This window comes from Felis catus, chromosome A3, assembly GCF_018350175.1.
Source record: "Felis catus isolate Fca126 chromosome A3, F.catus_Fca126_mat1.0, whole genome shotgun sequence".
NCBI classification, from domain to species: Eukaryota; Metazoa; Chordata; class Mammalia; order Carnivora; family Felidae; genus Felis; species Felis catus.
The window spans coordinates 70,081,924-70,107,338 of NC_058370.1; the positions used below are offsets into that span (position 1 = coordinate 70,081,924).

At 38.2% G+C, this 25,415-nt stretch overlaps 1 protein-coding gene across 26 annotated transcripts in view; it reads right to left on the bottom strand.

Moving 5' to 3' along the window:
* Positions 1-21,415, bottom strand: part of NRXN1 (neurexin 1) — a 1,127,382-nt gene extending 1,105,967 nt beyond the window's left edge. For all 26 annotated transcript variants that reach the window (XM_019827182.3, XM_019827181.3, XM_019827189.3 and 23 more), the window contains exon 1: positions 20,540-21,415. In XM_019827182.3, the coding sequence (XP_019682741.1) occupies positions 20,540-21,311 (772 nt within the window). In that variant the 5' untranslated portion in view covers positions 21,312-21,415. The remainder of the gene's footprint in view (positions 1-20,539) is intronic.
* Between the last annotated feature and the right edge of the window lie 4,000 nt (positions 21,416-25,415).

The following is a 25,415-nucleotide window of genomic DNA, read 5'->3' on the forward strand; positions in this document are numbered from 1 at the left end:
AATACTGGTTAAATAAACATTTTCAGGAATGCATTTTTACATGAATGTTCATGTCTTAAACTGGGTAAATTTTGAAATAAAATATCACCATAAAATATATTTAGCTAAAATTTAACCAATCCACACAGTCATAGGTTAGGAAAAAAAATTCTCTGAGATATTTTCTTTCTTTCAATAATTCTCTTCTTAGTAGGTGCACTGCTTGAATGTTTTATGATGAAAAATAAGCCAAAATATTATGGGAAAAAAATCACAATCCTTAAAAAGCCTTATATATAGCCTTAAAAGAGAAAGACAGACTGGAAAAAATTATCACTCTTTCACAGAGTAGAAGGAAAAGACAGAACCAGGAACACACTAATGAATCGATGAAGAAAATGAGAGCTGAAAACAAGGGACTTCGTATGTATGTTGAGGTTTGCCCACAGTCTTCCTGTAAAGTCTTTGATAAATATGCCTAGAAGTTTCTTCTTGGTCATTACCAGCAATACACCATTTAGTTGGGAAATGCATTCATCTATACATAAAATAGATGAGGTAAAAAGAAAAATATGGAAGTCAAATTGGCTAAAAGCAAATTCCAAATAAAGGAACATTCTCAAAGTTTAAGAGTATCTCAGATGCTGTTATGCTTTCTAAAAAGAGGAGATTGATTCTTGATCATTTGTGTATGTGACTCCACAAGGTCCACACAAGCTATCCTAAAGTTGTGAGTGTTGACCATGGAGACACAGGGGAGAAAGCCTGGGGTTATAGAGGCAAATTAAGCCTATGTTCAAATCTTCTCCCTAAATGAAAATAAATAAACAAATATAATTGTAGTGGTGAGAGTTATATGAGATAACATATATCAAATTGATGATACTGGTATATAGTAGACGATCAGTAAATACCAATCCCTTCTCTTCCTGTTACTCAAGGCATTTTAAAAATATATTATTAACTTCACTTTGTATACCATATAATTTTATGTATTTATTTTTTAATAAATAGGATTTTTATTTATTTATTTTTAATTTTTTTAATGTTTATTTCTGAGACAGAGACAGAGCATGAGTGGGGGGAGGGGCAGAGAGAGAGGGGGACATGGAATCCGAAGCAGGCTTCAGGCTCTGAGCTGTCAGCACAGAGCCCAATGCGGGGCTCGAACTCACAAACTGTGAGATCATGACCTAAAGCAAAGTCAGTCGCTCAACTGACTGAGCCACCCATGTACCCCAATAAATATGATTTTTAAAAAATGTTTATTTATTTTGAGAGAGAGAGAGAAGGGTAGAGGCAGAGAGAGAAGGAGAGAGAGAGAATTCCAAGCAGGTTCCAAGCTGTCAGAACAGAGCCCTATGCCAGACTCCATCTCACCAGCCATGAGATCATGACCTGAGCCGAAATCAAGAGTCGACAACTTAACCTACTAAGCCACCTGGGTATCCTACACATAATTTTAAATTATGTATAAACATTATCAGTAAACACTAAAAGCCATTAGAATAATGACAATTTCACAACTTGAAGTATTTTAGCCCTTTTTTTGTTTTTCGGTTTTTTGTTTTTTTTCCGAGAGAGGGAACGAGCTCATGCAGGGAAGTGGAGCAGAAGAAAGACAAAGAATCCCAAGCATGCTCCACATTCAAAGATGGGGCTTGATCTCATGACTGTGAGATGATAATCTCAGGGGAAATCAAAAGTTAGACGCTCAAACAACTTGGCCTCCCAGGACCTCAAGTATTTTAACTCTTTATAAACAGTCATGGAAACAAAACATTTTGTTAGACATTAAAAAAAAACTTACACTTGGATATTTATATTTTTCGAGAGATTACCTTTAATTTAATAAAAATATTAGGATTTTTTGTGGAGGTAATTCACATTATTCTTTTAACTGTGGTTTGTGTTTGGGTTTTTGTTTTGTTTCAACTGGAAAAATCAGAGATATAAAATGAAGGAAACCAACATTCAATAAGGCATAGCTAATTGTTGGGAAAGCAAAAAAAAGAAAAAATACAATCCACCAATTAATCATTCTATTGAATATCTTTACTTCCTATTGAAATCATGAATTGGTGGGGTGCCTGGGTAGTTCAGTCAGTTAAGTGTTGAACTCTTGATCTCAGCTCAGGTCATGATCTCACAGTCCTGGGATGTAGCCTTGCATGGGGCTCTACACTGGCATAGATCCTGCTTGGATCTGCTTGGATTCCCTCTCTCCCCTCCTCTCTCTATATCCCTCCCCCATTGCACACACACTTTGTCTCTTTTTCAAAATAAATAAAATTTTAAAATAAAGTAAAATAAATAAAATAATAAAATTAAATATGTATGAAATCATGAGTTGGTAAATAATCTGGATAGTCTGCATAAATTCTTGCCACTTAATTCAAATCTTGCCCTGAATAATTTCAATGAGGTGACCCATAAAGGCTAGATCTGAGTTAGAAATGTAGCCAGTGGAAAGATCTAAGCCTTTCCTCTACAGACTTTTAGCATTTTCTACAGAAATCCAGCTGTGCATGCACCTGAATAGCGTGGATAGTTGGCTCATACCAGCTAAATCTTTGAGGAAGAGGTAAAAGAGCCATTTTGGGTTAGATATGAAAAACTTTATGCAACAAATGCATATTTGGAAACTGCAAAATGAGCATGCAAATCAATTTATATGCATGGGTGAATGAATATAGATGAGCTATTTTCAAAGTAGAAGCATCCTGGTGTAGCATAAGATATCTGTACAAAAGGAATAGGAAGGAGGTGAATTGCTCAGCTTAGTCATCCATTTACGATTTTCAATGGAAAATTGCATTGTCAGTTTCCATTATGCCTGCACAAATTTAGACAAATTAAAGAGTCAACTAAGTAATTATTGATAACATACATGTGTATGAAGTAAAGCAGGAAAGCCTTGTCAGTCATTTGGAACTTCTCAGATGTTACTAGGAGTTCTATTAGGAAGAAGAGACATTACAAGAATGATAATACACCTGATGAAACCAATATGAGACACAGCACTGATTTTTTCAGCCATCTCTCTAATTTGGGATTGGAGAAGGTGAGGGCAGGTGGAGATTTTGTAAATGGAACATTAACAGAAATCACTACTGAGAAGAAATATTATATCTGCTTCCAGACCCTGTACCTTATTAGGATCCTTCTGTTAAATGCCAGAAGAACGGTCATTCAACCTGACAAAAGGGTACAAGATAAATAAATAAATAATCAATCAATCTTTGGACTTATACGGGATTTTAATTCTATAATTCTCTTATTTTATGATATTCTGTCAGAATATATCCCAACAGGTCAGTGTCAAATTTTATTCTGAAAACAGGAACATTCTCTTTTTCTTTCTATAACAGAATGCTCAATCTAGAATTATACAAATCCTTGGTTAAGTCATGCAATGAATCTGATCCTCTGAAATGGACTATTAATTTGACATTTCAAAATTACATTGAAAATATCTCAAGATGGAGAGTTACAAATTTCCTTTGCTAATCTGTTTTTTCTAAATGCTTATTTATTTTGAGAGAAAGTGTGCACACACACAAGTGGGGTAGGGAGAAGAGACCTCTAGACCTCTAGAAAGGGAGAGAGAGAATCTCAAGCAGGTTCTGTGCTGTCAGAGCAGAGCCTGACTTGGGGCTTGATCTCATTAACCATGAGATCATGACCTGGGCTGAAATCAACAGTGGGATGCTTAACCAACTGGGCCACACAGGCACCCTGCAAATCTGGTTGGAGTACTTGCAAATATATTTATCTGTTAGCAATTTAAATAGATTTTTCTTTTCTCCCTCTCTGAAGAAAGTAAAACATGGGATCCTTACAAGTTATTTACATTTTTTACATAAATATATATACACACAATCTTTGTGTATATATATATATACATGAGTGTGTTTCCAATTTGATTATGTTCATTCAGTATGTTTTAACATATTTCATACCAGTTTATAAACATATATATCATTTATGTTATGTTGTGAGAAGTTGTGTATGGGTCTACCATGGTTTCGTTAGCTATTTATATGTTAATAAATAGTAGAATTGATTCCATGTTCACCATTGTTTTCACCATTACAGAAAACTGCAACATGTATCAGTGATGATACATTTGTGAGTCTTGTTCAGGTATTTCTGTTAAAAAAATTTCCTAGAAGGGGAACTGCCATGTTAAAAGATGTACACATTTGAGATTCTCATAATTACTGTTAAACTGTCCCTAAAAACAGCTGTAGTAACTTACACTCCAACCAAAGATATGCAAGAGCATAAGAGTGCATGTAACTGCTACATCTCTATCAACACTTTATACATCATGGTCTTTAATTTCAATCAACTAACAAGAATACCTCATTTGAATTTATCTTGCTTTATTTGTTATTGAGTTCAAGCCTCTTTTTCTTACATGTAGTGGCTTTTTGTATTTCTCTTTTAAAAAATTGCTTATTTTTTTTCCTCTGACCATTATCTTTAGTATTTTCTTCTTGTAATCTTGAACTTGATTAAATTTACTAACATTTATTGAGTTCCTACTATGGGCCGGTCTACTCGCTCTTACTTATATAACAGGGTAATAAATACAAGCATAGATGTTCCCCTGGGGACTTAGAATCACATGAAGAAATACAGTGGGATGTTAAATAACTATAATAAAATGTATTGAGTGCAATACTATGTGAACAAAGAGCTACACAAAGCCAACATTTGCTCTGTAGGAGGGCCAGGGAAGAACACCACAGAGGATTTCAGAAAGATCTTTAAGATGGGTCATGAAAGATGGTTGAAACTTTACACAGTAGAGAATGGACAGAGCCTTTACGTACAAAGAGAATAGCAGTAGAAAGGGCCTTAACACATGCAAATGCAATAATTATTCATAATACAAACAATGCTGGCTTAGATCATATGGCTCTGTTGGAATAATGTGGTAAGAAATTAGCCAGAAGATCAGACACAGACTTAAAGTACTTGCTTGCCATTCTTAAGAATGTGTGCTTTCTCCTTAATCCTTAAGCCAAAGGAGAAATGTTATTTTTAAAGGATCATCCGAGTAGTAGGGCAGAATGGCTTTGGGTGGGGAAATGTAGAATACTGCCTGGGATTAGGAGAAATGGTAAAGAGAGGATAACAACAATCCTGATGAGTAAATACAGAGGACTGAAATAGCAAGCATATCAGTAGAATCAAGTGAACGTGGTCACTGAAAGCACATGATTAGCCCCATTATTTTCTGGCTTCTAATAGCACTACTTGTATCTGTGACAGCATTTATTGCATTCATGCCACAAATGTATGCAATCATGCATGTATCTGCCAGCCTACTCCACTACAGCGTGATTTCTTTCCCTTTCAATTCTTAGCTCAGTGGTTGAACAAAACATAGTGTTTCACCAAAAGAAAAAATACCAAGTTTCCTGACTTTCATTGTGTTCGGTTTATGCCAAAATAAGTATTTGTTAACCTGATGCTTTTTCTACCCATTGTTTTAACTATCTAAGGACTCACCCCAAAGTGTTTTCTTTTGATATGGGAAAATCCAGTGATTAGGGTAATTTGAAACTACAAGAACTTTTAAATTTTTTTAATGTTTATTCATTTTTGAGAGAGAGATAGTGTGTGTGCACGCATATCTAGGAGGGGCACAGAGAGAGGAGGATGGAGGGTCCGAAGCAGGCTCTGTGCTGAGAGCAGCAAGAAGGTGTGGGGCTCCAACTCACCAACTGTGAGATCATGATCTGAGCCGAAGTTGGATGCTCAACCAACTGAGCCACCCAGGTGCCCCTGAAATTACAGGAACTTGATTGAAAATGTGAAACAACCCAATAACTGTAATTTTTTAAAAGGATTCATAGATGGGGCGCCTGGGTGGCGCAGTCGGTTAAGCGTCCGACTTCAGCCAGGTCACGATCTCGCGGTCCGTGAGTTCGAGCCCCGCGTCGGGCTCTGGGCTGATGGCTCAGAGCCTGGAGCCTGTCTCCGATTCTGTGTCTCCCTCTCTCTCTGCCCCTCCCCCGTTCATGCTCTGTCTCTCTCTGTCCCAAAAATAAATAAAAACGTTGAAAAAAAAAAGGATTCATAGGTTTGTCACTCTTCATAGGCATACCACCATATGTAGATTTTTCATAAAGCAAGGCTCATTTTTACTACAGTGGAGGATAATCAATAAAAGCACTAAATGGTAGACATGTGCACCCTACTATAGGTCTTCGTACACTGTGATTAATAGTTTTATTTGTGTTTTTGATCCCTGATTTTTTTTATATTTGTGTTAGATTTCAACACTTTCATTTGTGCTGCTAAATTTTGTCTTGAAGAGCACTGAGTACACAGAGGTGAACAATTACAGAGGTGCTAATGTCTCATGATGTGTATGACAGCTTCTTAGTGGTTTGGGAATTATGAATGGGTTCACGAATGAGCAAAAAACATAGTACTCAAAGATGAAGCTAGATTTCTGGTTTGTGTAACTTGTTGTACCAAGAAACCATGCACATTACAGACTACCCATAAATAAGTGTTTTTAAGGTGGGTAGTTGTTTTGGTTTTATTTTCTTTATTTTGAAATGGAAAAAAAAAAATTTTCAGCCTTTCATCCCATTCTTATCCAGGAAGAATTCACACCAGTGCCCAAACTCCTTTCATCCAAAGCTGTTTCCCAGAGCAAGAGCAAATGATACAGGATATAAAAGTATAGATACAGGAGGGACGTCACTTAAGTATGCTACACTTGGGCAGCAGGGCAGGAGCACTGCCCCTGGTGGGGTGGGTTCACTTTGGGGAGGATACCCTAGGGACGGCACAATGAACAAGTGGAAGTGTGGAGTGAGTTGATATATAGGCAGCAGCTGTAACTCGAGCTCCAACACGTTCAAGGAAACATGAAACTGGGGCAATCCACTGTGTAAAGAGGACAAGGGCAACTGACTTAGGGCAAACACAAGCATGCCTGCCCAGAGTGTCTTCCAGGGACATCTACGTGCAACGACAGCAATTTAAGACAATTGGGAAAGTAATTCATGAACCAAGTGCTCTGTGGGAGTTGGTGCCATATTTTATCCCAATGCTTCAGTGAATTATAACTTGAGATACTTTTAAAATAGCTTTGGGGCTGCTTTTTTTTCCCCCTTTTTTTTTCCAGTGGATAGTTTGGAGTTATTTTCTTTTGGTGGGGGGGGGGGTTGTTTTGGGTTATTTTCATCTCCTATTTTGAGAGATATGTATGTTAAAAGTTTTCCAAAAAGTTTGATTATTTACTTAACTAAGAGCTGAATATGTATTCTAAAGTTCATTTAGTCCAGGCCTCTGACCAGGAAAAGGGAAATCCTAAGCAATTTAAAACTGGCAGTTGTGTATCTAAGCTATTGTTAAGGATCTCCAGAAATAGAGACTCACCCACCACTTCTGCCAGTCTGTTCTCACATTTATACTCGAATTACAAGCAAATGCTGTTTTCTCCTTCCTTAGGCCTAAATCAACACACTCTTGTTCTAATCCATTTCCATTGTTTAGTCCTCTGTGGACCAGACTCCCACTGCCAGCTTAGTCCAAGTTCTTTTTTCTGTTTGTCAGCTCATATTTTCCTGGCCTACTTTTCCTGCTTACAAATGCAATGCTATCAAGACACTTCCCTTTACACAATTCTAGACTGCCTGATGTACAGACACTAGTAACAGACATTTTTTTTTTTAACTGCCAAGTAACAACCACCTACTAAGGACTTTAAAAGCCTCTGCCCATACCATTTCCAAGATAATGGGAAATTAGCAAGTCAGACAGAACCAAGAGGAAAGGTTAGGGAGTTACTGAAAGTATAGCAATACAGCTGCTGTGATGAATGGAAGAGGACTGTCACAGGTTTGGGAAACTAACCCTGGGGAGCACATTAGTGAGTGGAGGTGATAGCAAGTAAAATAAATAAAGCAAGTAGCTATTAGGACAAGGAGGCTGAACGTCAGATCAGTTTCACAGAAGAGGGATCTAAAACACTTTTAGCTCAGTGAAGACAGCACTCTTTCTCTTAAGCAGATAAAGATAATTCAAGGGGATATTGACTACATGGATTTTATTTCCACTGAGGACCTAACAAGAAGAAATTAATTTATGTCAGCAGAGAAAGGATTTTCATTAAATTTAAAAAAGAAATTCTGCCCAGGAAAAGTTATTAAACACTTAGATGGAATACTGAGAGGGAGAGAAAATGAAATTGCATTAGTTTATACAGGCATCATTTAAACACAAGGAAGATTCTCATTTGTGTGGAGGATATACATTCAGTTATTATTATTTAAAAAAAGAAGGAATTACAAGTTCAGGGCATGGCCTCAGGAGGTCACACGGCCTTGATATGAATGCCAACTCTGCAATTTCTTAGAGTGTGAACAGAGTAATTTTGTTTAATGTTTATTTATTTTTTTAGTGAGAGAGAGAGAGCAGGAGAGGGGCAGAGAAGGAGAGAGAAGAGAGGGAGAGAGAATCCCAAGCATGCTTCTCACTGTCAGCACAGAGCCAGATGTGGGGCCCAATCTCACAAACCGTAAGATCACAACCTGAACCCATATCAAGAGTAAGACGCTCAAATGACTGAGCCACCCAGGTGTCCCTAAACTGAATAATTTTAAAATTGTCTCTGTGCCTCAGTTTTCTCAGTTGTGAATTGGGGCAAATAGCACCTACTTTATAGGGTTGTGGGAGGATTAAATGAATTAGTATGTGTAAAGAGCTCAAAACAGTGTCTGGCACAGGGTAGGAGTTATGCAAGATTTTGCTATTGCTGTTGCTACTATTGTTAGTCAGTAGGACAAAGTCCAATGACATACTGCCAGAACCCAGAGCTAAAGAATGATTATATTTTATGTGACTAATTGTTAGACAATAATGAATTTGTCCTTGTCTTTTTCGTCCTCCTAGCTCTCCAGCTCAATCTCAGGGATAGAAGTCAAAAAATTCATGTTCTAGTCCCCTCGTTCACTAACTGGATGTGATTTTTCTTATTTTAATTCATCAGTTCTCAGGGTTCTGATTGTTTCAAATCCTGTTCATTCTCTGTCTCTCTCTCCCAGCCTTCTCCAACACTTACTTTCCCCCCACTCATCTTCTCTTCTCCTATCTCTGTTCCTCTTTCAGTCTCAGGTCTCATTTTCTCAATTATTACACATCCCAAGCTCGGCAGCTTCCCTGAGGCCACATCATCCTTCCATCCTCTATCCCTTGTGGGAAGATGACACCAGGATTATATATTTGGCCCCAATCCAAATCTTTATTGCCTCTATTTAGGATAAAACACAGCATTTTCTGTGTCATACAAACAAGGACTTTGTCCAGGATGGATAACATCTTGGGTCTATGGGAAGGAGAGGTGCCCATCATTCTCTATTTCTAATGACTTCTGGGAGAGTGCACAGTTCTCAGCTAACAGCCATAGAGGAGTGCCATTCCCAGGTGAAGAATTACCCTAATTCTGAAGCTCTACCTCTGCCTGTGCTTTATGAAGGAAATCAATGCAGAGAGAAGAGTAAACAATGGATGAAATTCAAGTGAAAGGAAAAACAAAAACTAGTAACAGTGAAAAACAACTTCAAATGCTTTTTGTAGCCAAAAAATATATAAATTGTGATCGAAATAGAAAAGCCATATTATTTTAACTCTACCATTCATATCTAAGCAAAAGTTTAAGGGGCCACAGGAAGGAAAATTAATGATGTACAAATCCCAAAATTTTCACGTAATGATAGAAAGTGACCAAGAGGGCATGTTCTGAAACTTGTACATGACTCATTTAAATATTAAGAAAAATTCTTATAGATTCTCCAACTACTCTGGTAAAAGAGATTTGAGAGATATTTTTGATTTTAAAAGTGGCTGTTTCAAAATACCCCTGTGGTGGTCTTGGCTTATTCTGAACTCATTAGGAGCTCATTAAATAAGTTTAACCCTCTATTTTTCTTACGGATAGAAGTTTTAAAGAAGTCATTATTAATATTAGTTTATTATTTTCCATGTGTTTGAACATATTGTGGCTCATTCCTATAAGTAAATATTATTGTTTAATAATAATAGCTAAAGTTCCATCAAAGCAAATTAATCTTGGTAACTGTCAGAGAAATCTGAGAGCAAGATTTACTACAGTTAGATTTTCATACAACCCCCAGGCATAGTTGAGATGCTGTCAATCAATAATATGAAAATGCTATTTTGCACAAACTTCAAAATCTCTAATCCCATGCCTGATCACAGAAAGTCATTTGTCTTACTATAAGCATAGAATTTTCAAGTTCCTAAGGTCTTGTGTAGAAAAAATATATATATTACATAGACTACCTTAAATCATAAAGACATTTTATTTTTATGACATGTTTAACAAATATATATTTGTAAAAACTTATTTTAACATGATTTATATGTGTATACATGCGTGTGTATATACATATATATATACATATATATACATACATTTATACATACATATATACATACATATATATAAATACATACATATATATATGTATGTATATTTTTCTTTTTTTCAACATTTATTTATTGAGAGGCAGAGAGAACAGAGCATGAACAGGGGAGGGGCAGAGAGAGAGGGAGACACAGAATCCAAAGCAGGCTCCAGGCTATGAGCTGTTAGCACAGAGCCTGATGTGGGGCTCAAACTCACAAACCATGAGATCATGACCTGAGCCGAAGTTGGATGCTTAACCCCAACTGAGTCACCCAGGCACCCCTTAACAGGATTTCTAAGACTTAAAAATATCCTCTTCTGCTTACATTATATAATGTTCTTATTTATGTCACATTTTTGTATCTTTCTGTGTTTATCTACATACACACATAGACATTTATTTCTCAAAAATACATGTTTCATTATTTTAAAAATCTTTATTTAAAAATCAATACTTTATGTCACAGGAAGTTGATGCAATTTTTAAAATACGGGTTCATAAATGTATCCTCTTAAACATTTACTTGTGCATTTGGGTCATGAAATATAATATACCCCTTTCTATATTTAAGTTTTCAATTGTATAAATTAAACATTTAGTACCTTAAGTATCATATGTAATAATTTTTAATAAATAATCCCATTATGTGCTGAAATAAATCAACGTTGCATTCAGATAAATGGTTTAAGCTGAGAAGTAGTATCTTCCATACGGCAGCTATAGTTATATGCTACCATGCCAGCTATTTCCCTAAGGAGAGTCCAGGCACGCTCAATTATAGGGAGACATCATTACTTAGAAGAAAAACATGAGTCTTTAATTTCCTTGCCTCTGTTGGACTGGAGAAGTTCATTCTGCTGAATCTAGCAACATCTGACTAACACGTAAGCTTAGCTGGTTCCACATAAAAGGCCCGGTATTGTTAGGTCACCACCAATAGCAGCTTCTACACTGTGATCAGTGTTGTTTCTGTTGCAGAATGTCATCCACACAGAATTCATTATGTCTATAATTAAATATAGAAAGCCCCTCCTCATGTTAGGGCACTTGTGAAGCAACTGTTCCTCTTGGCAGTTCTTCCTTTAACTTTTGGACCACCAGATCCCTCCTGGGAACCAATCTAAGAAAGTGCTATTGAAGTAGCACTCGGTTCTACAATGTGGCGTCAGTGTATTTCTAATTACGGTCCAGACAGTTTTGAGCGCAAGTTACTAGACCAGAGTCCAGGTCAGCACTTTGGCTTGCCAGGTCAGACTTGTTCTCCTCCTACTTCCTTCCAATAATAGTTTCTCATATATACGAGAAATAGCATAGGGAATACATTTTTCTAACTTTAAGAACTGTTCCTGAACTCAATTTTAGGCGATGTGTTGGGAAGTCAAACTTACTTATCCAAAAAGAGATACTACACTCTCATTATGTAATTTCAATTAAGTGCCCAGTGTATCATCATCTATAGCTTCAGCAGAACAATGTTCTAACTCAACAACTCTAAGTGGCTACCTTTGTGATGGGGACAGATCTTTCTATTTATGCTAAATCACCATGAAATTTTATAATTTCAATAATGTTATCTCCCAGATTCTGAGATGGATATAAATTTTGTGTTGCCTGTTTTGTGAAACCTAAGTACTTTCATTCAAAAGATTAAGAATTAAATGCACTTCATGGAGTGTCTGGGTGGCTCAGTTGGTTAGGTGTCCGACTTCAGCTCAGGTCATGATCTGACTCCTGGCTTGTGAGTTCAAGCTCTGCGTCAGGTTCTGTGCTGACAGCTCAGAGACTGGAGCCTGCTTCAGATTCTGTGTCTCCCTCTCTGTCTGCCCCTCCCACACTCACACTCTGTCTCTATCCATCTCTCAAAAATGAATAAACTTTAAAAAAATTTTTAAAAGAATAGTTAAATGTACTTCTTCAGATTAATTTAGCTCTTTAGGTTCAATATACAGAGGCTTTATTTGTAGCTACATTAAAGTAGAATCAACCCATTAAGCATAATATTAATAGAAGGTCAACAAAAGCAGAAAATAAGCAAGTGTTATAGAAACAGAGTGTGATGAATTCTGACAAGCTATTTTGTTTCTTTATTATCATGATATTAGGAAATGGCACTAAATTTAAGGGTCTGCCATGATCTCCAATTCTGAAAGCTTTATTACAAATCAGGCATTCATATCAGCAGCAAGCTGACAACTCATAAACAAATTCCCAGCGGCCATCAGCTGTCTGTTAAGTGAAACACACAGGTTATGCCATATAATGGAGAGAGTTGCCTGCTGGGGTAGTGGACACACCCGGATTCAAATTTCAGCTCTGTCATTAAGCTATGGGATTTTGGCAAGGTAGCTTCGCCAATCCACAATTTTCTCCTCTATAAAATGGGAATTTTATAAAACCTATCAAGTAGGATGTTGTAGTAATAAATAAGGTTAAGATGGACAAAGCACACTGTATGAAGCTTTTCACTCAGTAAACACTAAATAGTAGTTACAATAATTTCAAATTGTATTCAAACCCAAGAGGTGCTTATGGCACCAAGAAAGGAGGGACATCTAGTACACCTTTTGAAAAAATTTGATGCCTAATATTTTGGGGGAAGAAATCATGTATATTTGTAGATTTAGATAATTATATGAGTTATAATTAGACTGGAAATGTTTTTTCCAACATCCAAGCACTCATTCAAATATTTATCAAACCCTTACAACATACTCATCATCCAATTACTTAAAATTCCAGTAGTTGAGCTGTCCTAAATGGAAAACTGAGATTGCTTGAATATGTTGGTAGGACTTTTGCTTAATAGGTGCAAATATAAAATAGGAATGGTTTATTGTTTTATGTGTGTGTTTCTATTATAAAGGCACAAGAAATTGGAAACAAGTTAAAGGGTGTACCGAGGTTTAAAACAGAATACTCAGATTACCCTTAAATGTATTGACATGTATATACACTTGCTTTCCAGAATGTTCTTTGGATTTATGTTACAAATATTTGAACCTTTTGCCTACCATTCTAAAATACGGATTTCCATTGAGAATTCCTTCCTAAGTACATTCTTACATGTATTTAGGGTATGAATATGTACACATTGTGTGTATTCATTTAACATCATTCTTTTCATAAGTTAAAGAAATTTTTTAAATTGAGAGAACATACATAAAGTTTCTTATGTGTAGATACTTCATATATGTAAAGCTTAAGTGTATAGTTCAGTGAATCTTTACAAATATATATATCCATGTAAACACCAAGCAGATCATGTGAAAGGCTCCACTGTGCCACCTTTTCATCCATATTGCCAAAGGTAACACAAATTCTGAACTCTATCACCAGAGTTTAATTGTGTCTGTTTTGAATTTCATATAAATACAATCATAATATACACCCACTTAGTTGCTGCCTTAAATTGTTTATTTCATTTGTTTAGATCTTTACACAGAAGGAACAAAGGAACCATTGTCTTCTTTACTCAGCTTGTCTGTACTAACATGTCAGTGTGTAATAAGAAAACTACCACATCTTATACACACTATTGAGTATGAATGATCTAAACTTCATTTAAAATGACCCAAACTGGGGCGCCTGGGTGGCGCAGTCGGTTAGGCGTCCGACTTCAGCCAGGTCACGATCTCGCGGTCCGGGAGTTCGAGCCCCACGTCAGGCTCTGGACTGATGGCTCAGAGCCTGGAGCCTGTTTCAGATTCTGTGTCTCCCTCTCTCTCTGCCCCTCCCCCGTTCATGCTCTGTCTCTCTCTGTCCCAAAAATAAATAAACGTTGAAAAAAAATTAAAAAAAATAAATAAAATGACCCCAACATAGATTTACAGAAACATGTTTAACATTTCACTACTAATGTTCACAAAATTTTATGGCCATCTATGCTGCTGCCGTTAGATATTTCTTTCAAATGTTCACATTTTTCTGGGAGTTTATATCTATTAACTACTCACACCCTGAAATAGGTTAGCAGAAGCTCAAATGTATTAGTTGTCTGATTTTGTGTTTCTCAATTTACAATCTTGAAAATTGAAACAAAGAACATCAGTGATCTTACCCTATCTGTAGCAGTGATTTAGAGGCAATGCCACATCTAGAATTTAGTTAGAATTTAGTTTTTCAGATGACATGCCACATTCTGTTTACACACGTTGTGTATATAACATGGCAGGAAAAGATTATGAGAGAGCACCACACCCATTCCCATATCCAAGTAGAAACACATAGAATCTATGCACAAGAGAAAAAAAAAGCCATGCAATTTTTGAAGAGCTCTGATACAACTCACCAAAAGACTTTTTGTATCTAAAACCTAACTGGAACATTTTAAGACTTATTATTTATCAACGACCGAGAAATTTACCAATTCCTAAGTTTCGATTAATAGAAAAGGGACTGTGCCATAAAATTATACATAAGTACACAAGGGAAAAAAGTATATAGGTTTTGCATAATATTTTGCATAACAAACTCAAAACTTTTAGAATACAAAAATGATTTATTCTCAATTATGTCATAATCACATACACTTCTTGAAAGTACAGTTTGCATAGAAACTTCTAACAGTAGCTTTATTATCTCCAGAATAAAATAAAATCCAATATCTCTGGGACTTAATTTTCTATGATCATTTATAGGAGTTAACCCTGCAAGCAATGTGGCCACTAATGTTTACTGAGAAAGGAAGATAAAACGTGGTCAATGACTTTTCAGGAACCATCGTAGCTTCAGATATTCTCACAATATAGCTAACAATAGCATAAATATTATATAGTGTTAGTCCTTCCTGTAGTAAATCAGGAGTTGTTTTGTTTTGTTTCTTATAAGTTTATTATCACATTTCATTTAATGGTATCCAAAGCTGGAACATGATTTCACTGGCATATATGTAAATGTATGCTAAAATATGTTTACAATAACTACAAGAATATCTTACTTGAGCTTTTAAGCTCAAATATAGTATCTAGCTTCTTTGCAGATACATGTAAATAATTTTAACTTATAGGAGAGCCTCAAAGACAAATCATAAAAGGATAAGTCCATTAAATACCTATATCTATATACTGGAGTAAATATAGGAAACATCACTATTTAAGTATAGGATTGAGATGAATAAATGTATTAGTTTATATGGAGGGTGTAAGTTTTTACAAATGCATTTGTGTTAAAGTCTTGCTTAATCATAATAAAAATTCTCAATTAGAATAAAAAAATTAAGTACCTACGTAATATTTTTCTTTATTGCAGCAGTTGAACTATTGAAAGCCTAGAATTAATCAACCGATATATACCGTCACAAGAAAAGCATATTGAACAAGATTCTTGGAGGGTACAACAAAGAATGACATTGCCCATGAGCTCCAAGTCTATAGACTTGGTGGGTTTATCTGAGCATATTATCTTCATGATAATCCACAGAAAGTGTTCAAATACTTCTTGCAGATAGAAACAAGAATTCTTAACAATGAATGGCCTTAGATTTCTATGCTTAACAAAACTCACAAAGATTCTAAGTTCCTTAAAGAAAGAACCTTGTTTTTCCCCATGTCCCCCTCGTTCAGTCTCCAGCTTAGAGTGGGTGCTTAAAGAAATTTTGTGGACTGACAAACAGAAAGTAATGTTTTCTCTTTTTTTCCCTGGCCCCCTATCAATGTGTTCTCTACACTGTAGCCAGAGTGACATTTTGAAATATAAATTTGATACTGGCACCCTCCTGCCCACCTTCCACACTAACCCCTTCCATTGTTTTTCCATCACTTTTACCATAAAGATTCAAATCCTTGCTTGATATGATCTAGAAGGCCCTGAAAGACCCGGCCCCAACTCCTCTCTATAAAAGCTCCATTCTCAAGGGCATTCTCTCAGTTGTTTGAATATGCCACAACACTTCCTATAGCAGGCTTTTGTACCTAGTATTATTACTCTGGCTAATCCCTTCTCATCTCTCAGATTTTAAACATCAATTCTCAAGGAAACCTTCTTTGGTAGGTGAGTTCACACTATTTTAAGTTCTCAGAATATCATGTACCTGTCCTCCAAAATGCATACTGGCATTTTAAGTCTCCATTTACTTTTTTTTTTTTTTAATAACTGTGTCTCCTCATTGAAGTGCTAAATCTAGGAACGTAGGAGCTATTTCTGAGAGTTTATTCACCATATTATTCCCTGAGCCTACTACTCAGGCACATACAAAGCTTTCAATCAGTATTTGTTGAATAAAGAAATGAATGTAGAAATGACTGAGTGAATATGGCTGTCTCTCTGGTAACATTAGTAAAGTCTTAGAAAGAAGGAACTTTATTAAATGACATCTATCACACTGCCATGTTTAGTAATTTATAGTAAATAGCCATCATAAGGTGTATGTGTTCATGACCATTTAAATAGGGAAAGTAAATAAAAGTGACACTCACAGTCTAGTATGAAATTTTTAATAAAAATGACCCTTAAATACATGAAAGTCATAAAAAAAGTATAACTTCACTTCTCATTGATCAGCCTTTTATTCTCATTTTTAAGCTGGATAGCCATGGAATTCACTAATTCTTTTAAGCTGCTAAGAAACTATTAGTCCTTTTAAGCAGAAACTTATTAAATAATAATGGTCCTGGGGCACTTAGATGAGTACGGTTCACCGAAAAAGCTATGTACCCCATAAGCATCCATCATTCAAGAAAGATGACATTTTTGGATAGTTGAGTTCTGAGGCTGACTTTCAGGGTCAAAGAACATAAGTGATGCATAAGTTAGTTCTGTTCTATCAGCCATTTATATGTATATATTTTCCTCCTGAATAATGCCTGAACCTAAAAAAAAAATCAATCATAATAAAATGGAAATCTTATTGAGCAGAGAAGAGAACACAAGGCTCTAGAATACAAGTGCCTGTACTCCTAAGCAGGCTCTGCCACTAACCTGGTCATGACACATAACCTTTCTTGTGTTCTCTTTCCATTGCTACATAAATAAATATATAAAACTTGCTAGGCCTGAATAAAGTAGAGTAAGGATGAAACAGAGCTCATTAAATAAAAATATTCTAGAAAACCATAGATACAGAAGTTGTGGCAACACATTCTGGGCCAGAAAAAAAAAAAGGAGAGAAAGAATACTATCATTGTCTTTTTAGTAGTTCTTACCGTATTTTTAATATGAAGTCAACCAAATGATACTAAATATTAAGTTAATAGAGAAATTTAGTCAGAACTGGATGTAATTTGATTCTTATTTAATGTTGGCTGTTAATTTTTTTCCTAAATTTTCTATAATGAATGTGGATTTGCTTCTAAATTAGTTTTTAAAAAGAATGTGGCAATCAGTGTAAATACTGGCTACAGGCAGGGTTTTGCTTATACTTCATCTGAATAGAAACCATCTATCCCTAGCCATCAATACATGATTGGTGTTCAGAGAGGCATCATTCTCAATTAATTATTTAATAGTCACTTGACACACATGAAATAGAGAAAATACACAAAATGGAGCCAATCCTCCTGGGCTGATCAACTCTGCCTTTATCACTCCATCTCTCATTTTTGTGATAATCAGAAGAATCCAGCCTTTTGTTTTCCTTTCATGACTAGTGGTGATCTTTGCACTCTGTTTCCAGATCAAATTTTCAAAACGAATCAATGCTCCAGAACCATCCTGATGGATTTTTCTTTTCTGAATTGAACTATCTTACGCATCAGGTACTAGACTGTTCAATTATGTATCTTGGTAATTCTAAATTCTTCCTGTTATGGAAAGTTATCCATTGGCAAAATAAAATGCATTTCAGAAACATCTAATTCTGCTTCTCTTCAACATATTACTTTTGCCATGCTTTCTCCACTCTTAAGTGTTCCTGATTATGCATGATCCCTGGTTCCCTACATTTAAAATGCACAAAAAAATAAAAAATTTAATTTAAAACACCCTCCCACACAGAACAAGCTGTCATTGTGTCATATTTGTTTCCTAATTTAAGGAAGGAAGTTATATCTCAAGTGTCCTTCATTAAACTGCCTGCTCTGTATTTTAAAGTGACATTAGGATACTTAGAGCAATATTCCCATAAAATAATGTTCATTTTTCAAAATTTATTTCTATTAATCAGTGCAGATGTATGGAACTTCAAATCATCATAAAGCAAATCATCATATGTAGCCATTTCATTCAAGATTTACAATTAAATGAGATTTGGGAGAGGAAAAACATGTACTGTTTTATTTTTGTAATAAATAAAATTAGGCTTTATTTGGTAAAACCTAACTATAAAGCCTGGTGTTAAATCCATGGAAATTTACTGGCCAAGCTGAAGTGCAGTATAGGCCATAGAATACATAGTCTTCTACAATTACTTAGCCAAAATATAATGGGGGGGGGGACCTTCATGAAGGCAGAGAATAATAAAATAACCCTTTACATATTTTTCCCCTTAAACCCATGAAGGCTACAGAACTCTTCTTTCTCTAATGACCAGCTTTTTTCTTTCTAAGTACTCCCTTTAAACTATCATAAATTTTACCAAGTCTTCATTTCTCTTAAAGTCAAATGAGAGAGAACTGCCAAGTCTAATAAGATTTACAAGGGCTACTTCCTCTTATTGGTATCAGCAAAAAAAAAAAAAAAAAAAAAAAACCCAAAAAGCAAAAAACAAAAAAAAAAAAAACAAAAAACAAAAACTAAACAAAAAACAAAAAACAGGGGACATTATACAATAAAATACAGCCACACATAAAGCTTTTGTCCTTACAGCTAAATCAGATTTAGTAATATTTTTAAAAACAACTTCAGTCATACATGTCATTTATCCATGTGTTGACTGTCTTGATTTGACCCATTAGCTATCTACTTTAAACCCTGACATCTCTCCTGCTCAGCCACAAATAAATCCATGTTTTATCTTTTGCATATCAGTCACTTTCTGTTCATAGGTTTTTCGGTATTTATAAAGTATTTTTCCTTGGTCATTGTCATGTAGAAACATTGGACACACATTAATGACTGAATTTATTTTATGAAAGGGAGAAAATAAAACTTAAGTATGGGTTTTGTGTGTGAGTGTATGTGTGTGTGTGTGTGTGTGTGTGTGTGTGTGTGTGTGTGTGTTTAACTCTGCACTGTTTCAATCCTTAAAAACAACAGAAATTACAGCCTGGCCTCAGATAAATATCATTAGCTAAATATACTCAGGAAATCTCTTGCAATCCTTCATATGCATTCCCTATTTTATTAGCCTACAGAAGCCTCCCAGTCCAACAACATCTAAATTTCTGTGCTATTTATCTTCCCAAGGCATCTGCTAATTGAGAAATACATTATTTAATCTCTAACATTTCTAAATTTTAGCTGACCTGTCTCCCACTTCAAGAAACCAGAGAAATCACATAATTTTTCCTAAACTGACAAATGTTGGACATGGACATAACCGCAGAAATTAACATTAATTCCAAGAACCCTCCTCCTTCTAATCAAAACAATTTTCACATGTGCCCCCTCCCACTGCCCCATTTTTCCACAACCAGGAGCAGGACTTTACATTTTCCTTACAAAAGGCAAAGCAGTTCCTACGAATCCTATTCCCCCTGTCCTTTACCATGAATAACAAACGTGGAGATTTCAACCATACTGAACCACCCCTGCACTTCATTCTTCACCAAACGTGTGCCCAATCTTGTAGATGCTTGTCTGCATCTTATGGGGAACACCTGCGTATTACAGACTTAGAGGTGGTAGAGGAAAGCACAGCGGTCATTCAGGTGGGCCATGGCCCTCTGAAGATGGGGAGCGGCCTAACAACCCGAGGAGTCTGAAGAGGAGAGGAACTTGTACTTGCCACTTGGAAGGAAGTGGGGCTGGCACAAAGGGTTCCCAGGAGGAATCTGAACCTGGAAATGGGTCTGCTTAAAAACCATTAAGAGGATGCCAAAGGAGGAGCTGTGGAAGGTGATAAGGCCGAGAGGCCACAAACAGGTCTTCACCTTGCAAACTAGCTGCAACACACCGTCCAGAGAAGGAAGACCCCATGCACCAGCCGGCCCCGCCTGCCTCGCCCTGCCTCCCCGCGCCCTGCCCAGGCCGAGGCCCCCGGTGGGTCAGGCGTCGGGCCTTACCTTGGCTGCAGTCCTTGCCGCGGAAGCCGGTTCTCGAACAGTCGCACACCGCCTGGTCGTCAACCACCGAGCACACGCCTCCGTTGAGGCACACCCCGCCCTCGCCCTCCTCGCCAGCCTCGCACGGGCTCCCCCCGCCACTGTTGGGCGGCTCGTCGTCCAGCTTCACCTCGCCGCTGTCCACTGGCAGGGCCTGGGAGGAGTTGACCCTCACGTCACGGATCCACCCTTTAAAGGGCTCTCGCTCCCGCACCGAGGCCAGCGTCAGCTTGAGCGCCGCAGCGCGCAGTTCCGGGGGCAGCCCCCCGACAAAGAGGCCGCTGAACACGGTCATGTCCCTGCGCTTCGACTTGACCTCCACCCACTTGGCCTCCACCTGGTCGATGAAGAGCGTGGTGTTGCGGAACTGGCGGCGGATACGCACGTTGTGCCAGGCGCCGTCGTTGACCGGCGTGTCGGCCAGGAGCGTGGCGGGCTCCGCGCAAAAGATGGAGAAGCTGAGCTGCAGGCGGCCGCCGCGCGTCAGGATGAGCTCCAGGAAGTCGCAGAAGCCCTCGTCGTCGAAGTAGAGCACGAGACCGCGGGCGCTGCGAGTCTTGAGCTGGAAGCTCATCTCGCTCTCGCAGCAGGCGTTCCACTTGGGGAAGCGTGTCCACTGGCCCTCAGCGCCCGGGAACTCGAGCCCGCTGCCCAGCTCTGCCCAGCAGCCCAGGAGCAGCAGCGAGAGGCACAGGAGAAAGCAGCCCCCGCGCTGGAGAAGCGCCGTCCCCATGCTCGGGGCTGGGGTGCGGCGGGGGGGTGCCGGGGCCGACAGGGTCAAAATGGTCCTGGACACCGTGACGTAGAAATAAGGGTCTGGAAACAAGTAGGGTAAGGGGATGGGCAGGAGTGGGAGGGATGCGCCCTCCTTTATCTAGCTCTTTTTTTTTTCTTCTTCTTCCAGCAACCCCTCCCTCTCTCCCTGTAGTCCCCTCCCAACTGGAAAACGTAGACCCCAGTGGTACAGGGCAGCAGCAGATCTTCCAGTCCAAAGGGAGGATACACTTTGGAAGCAACGTTCTGGAAACGGCGTTAACAGAAGGTCAAGGGAAGTCACTTATCCATTTGAGTCCGATGACCTAGTTCAAGGGCATCGGTGGTGTCAACAGATGCTTCACTCCTCGAATACTATCATCTGCGAGGTACCATCAGTGGTACCGGGCAAAAGGGAAACAGAGTCCGTTAAGAAGCAAATACTTGTCAGAGAAGTACAAGAAGTCAGCAATAAACCAGGATCGTTGGATACTTGTGAGTACCTCGAGTGTCTGTCCTCCAGATGTGATGTCCCAAACCAGAAGGGAGAAAAGGGTTCCTTGCCTCTTTATGGCACCACTTAACCCCTGAGTGGCTTTAAAGGCCTGTTTCTTCTGTCATATCATGGACCACCAGCACCCCTGTAGCCAATGCAGAATTCCTTGTGCATGGCCTCACAGGCTGGAGTTTGCTTCTCTTTTTCCCTCCCCAACAGTAGGGTTCAAACCCTGAAGCTGCGAAATAGCCAGAAGCTGTTAGGTGTCACAACAGCTCCTCTTCTTTTCTCTCTGCCTCTGCGAGGCCAAATTAAGATGCCAGCATATCAATTGGTTGTGTGTTGGTGATGCATTTTGGTTTTGTCTTTTTATAAGGACCCAGAAAATCTGCAGAGAATTAAAATAAAAATTAAGTTCTAAAGGCATTTATAGTATCATATAAATCATCATTCAGTTCAGAAACCAGGTATATAACTAGAGCCATTAGGAAGCCAGAGTTAACCTTATTAGAAGGGGCATATTTGTCCTGATCTACAAGGAAGACCTGATGTCTCCCAATAGTTAATATTGCACTTTTACAATCAGCCATTATGCCCTTATAGTTTATTATAACTGTTAATAGGTAACCCTCTTAGGATTTTATACGGATTTGTTTATGGTTATCTTTTACTTTTTCTGAGAAAGTTTATTTTTTTAAATATGACAAGGGGAGCAAAAGAGGCCCCTTTAAGGGCTTCTGCTTATAACATGCACTGATAACATGGACAATAAAAATACATCCTATTCAAATCTCAGTTAATACAGATTTTACAGCAGGCAAAACAGATCAAACTGCGACTGGCTTGAATTTGTATAACATTCCTACCATTTTAGGTTTTTCAAAGAAAGAACATTGATGGTTTCTTGGGGGTGTCTTTTAAATTTCACACAAGTATTTTCCTTTTATTAAAAGAATAATCTGTTCTAAGAGAAAACATGTAACTGGAGTCATATCTATTTTGGGCAGCATTTATGTCTCACTTGCCATGACATTAACTCCTCTAAAGATGGGTAAAGTATTTAATATTTTGCCAAACAGTGTAGTGATCCTTACTCCCCTTCGAGTCCTTATCTGGCTGTCAGCTCTTAGAATTTGTGTGGTCAGAACAGCAGTTGGCATGTGTGACACCTTAGCTGCTATGGCTCCAGGATGCTAGAATATGAAATCATGTCTTTGAATCACTCACTATAAAATCACCTCTTTATCCAACCCTAATCTGACAGTTTCCTGAAATGTGCAGAAATCGTAAGTAGTGAGTTGCTTTTAAGCCTTTTTTGTTTGTTTGTTTGTTTGTTTGTTTTTTGCCAAAAGAACATTACTCTTACATTTTGCCAGAAAGAAAGAAAGAAAGAAAGAAAGAAAGAAAGAAAGAAAGAAAGAAAGAAAGAAAGAAAGAAAGAAAGAAAAGAGAAAGAAAAAACACAAATGGTTCATCTGGTCATGTCAAGCAAACGCAAGCATTTCCCTCAACATTTCCCACTATACCACCCCACCCCCTGCATACACACGCACAGGCACACACGCACACACATTTATGGCCTGGACACAGAAGCTCACTATGCAATTAACACTTTTTTCCCCTACAAGCTGAAACTAGCAGTAATTTATGGCACCGCATTGTGCTGCTGCTCCTCCATGGAGGGAGCTAAGAGCATTTCTCTTCAGTACAGAGCAATCCCTACAGGTGTCAGCTGAGAGCCACCAAGCTAGGGGATCCCACTTCAAGTTCCTCCCCAGATGAAATTGATGAGTGGTTCTCTCTTTTTCAACACACACACACACACACACACACACACACACACACACACACAACACAGCACATATAGACACATACACATTGGCCAGTAGAAATAAAAAAGAAATAACCATCTCAGTTGCTTATTTATTATGGCTGATACATTCCACACCATCAGCAATCACCAGCCATATCTTGCCTATTCCTGTGCCAACCCCAAAGAAAGGTGCTCTTAAAAATCATCCTAAGATAGCATATTATTCAATATACTCTCATTTTTAAGTGGACTCGGACATCTGCCAATTTTTCAGTCATTTTGCAAAATAAATCTGAAATTTCAAGATCAAGAGTAGTGCTTTGAAACCATCCTGAAGCTTATGTGTTAGAAAATCTTTGTGGTGTGTGTGTGGGGGGGGGGGGAGAGACTGGATTGGAGCTGATTATTTTATTAATTAATATTACATAGATCACAAAACCTTTCTCACTCCTCTCTCCTTCCCTCCACCACTAATGCATACCTTGACAATTTTTTAAGGAATGGAGGAGAGGGGGGAAACACATACATATTCTTACCACAGGGAGGTCAACTGACTCTCCCAGTTCTTAGAGGAAGCTCATTGTGTGTGAAGAGTATCTGTATTTATATGGAGAAAGAGGATTCTCTCTAGGTGCCGGAAAAACCTGGTGAGTTCACAAATTAGAGGATGAAATAAAAGGATCTGAAAAACAACCTTACTGCAGCCAAAGGAAGAAGCGCTCTAATTCAAAAGCAGACTAACAGCCTCATTAATCTTTTCTTTCATTTCTAGAATCAAATTCATTCCCAAGCCACTGGAAGGATCGATACAGTATGCTCGTCCGCTGCAGCTGCATTTATTTTAATATGTTTATAACACACACACACACACACACACACACACACATGCACACATATCTTTCCATGCATCCTTCAATATATACATCACCAAGAACCTGAAATCTTTGGGATAATTTTTAGAAGTGCCTTTCCCCCCCACCCCCTCGCTTTTGCAAAGTCTCTTAATACCAATGCACACCCAAATTCTCCCTGGCTTTCCCGCCCAGTCTCCAAGCTCCATCTCTAATACCAGTGCAGTTTCTTGGAGCCTGGAGTCAACTGCACAAATTAAGGATAGGCACAGCATGGGGCTGATGGGGAAGGGAAATAAAGATGTACATACAGATATATTTTATTGCTTTGGTTTCTAACTTGTCTGTTTTCTTTCTTTTGCTAATAAATCACTGCATTCAGCCTTTAAGTTACTATCCTAGTTCCACCATCTCATCTTCTTGCCATCTATTTAAAAAGCTTCATGCAAAATAACGAAGATCTATACTCCTCCACCCTCCCACCACCCATCCTTCCTTGTGCATTTGTGGCAGCTCCTGGCTCAGTTACAAGGGGGAAATATATCCTTCTCCAGCTTGCCTCGCCCCATCCCCTCCCCCAACCCAAATTGAGCTTCTTTACCTGCCCGGTTATTCCCCTTAGCTCGACCCAGAGCCTGAAGCATGCATCGGTCAAAGCGAATTTCCTGAGGTCTGTGGATAAGGCGACTGCCGCTGCCTTTTCAGAGGCGTCAGGCTTGAGCGTCTATCTCCAGGAGTGCGGGAGGGGAGAACAGGCAACGGAGGGGAGCAGGAGGAGGAGGAAGAGAGGGAAAGAGCTGGGAAGGAGGAGGCGGTGGTGGAGCCTGAGAAGGCTGGGTTACGTGACGCCGGGTGCTGTCCTTCTGAAAGAGAAGGGCGGAGCTGAGCTCTCCGCAGTACCATGGAGAGCGTCGGGCCGTCCTC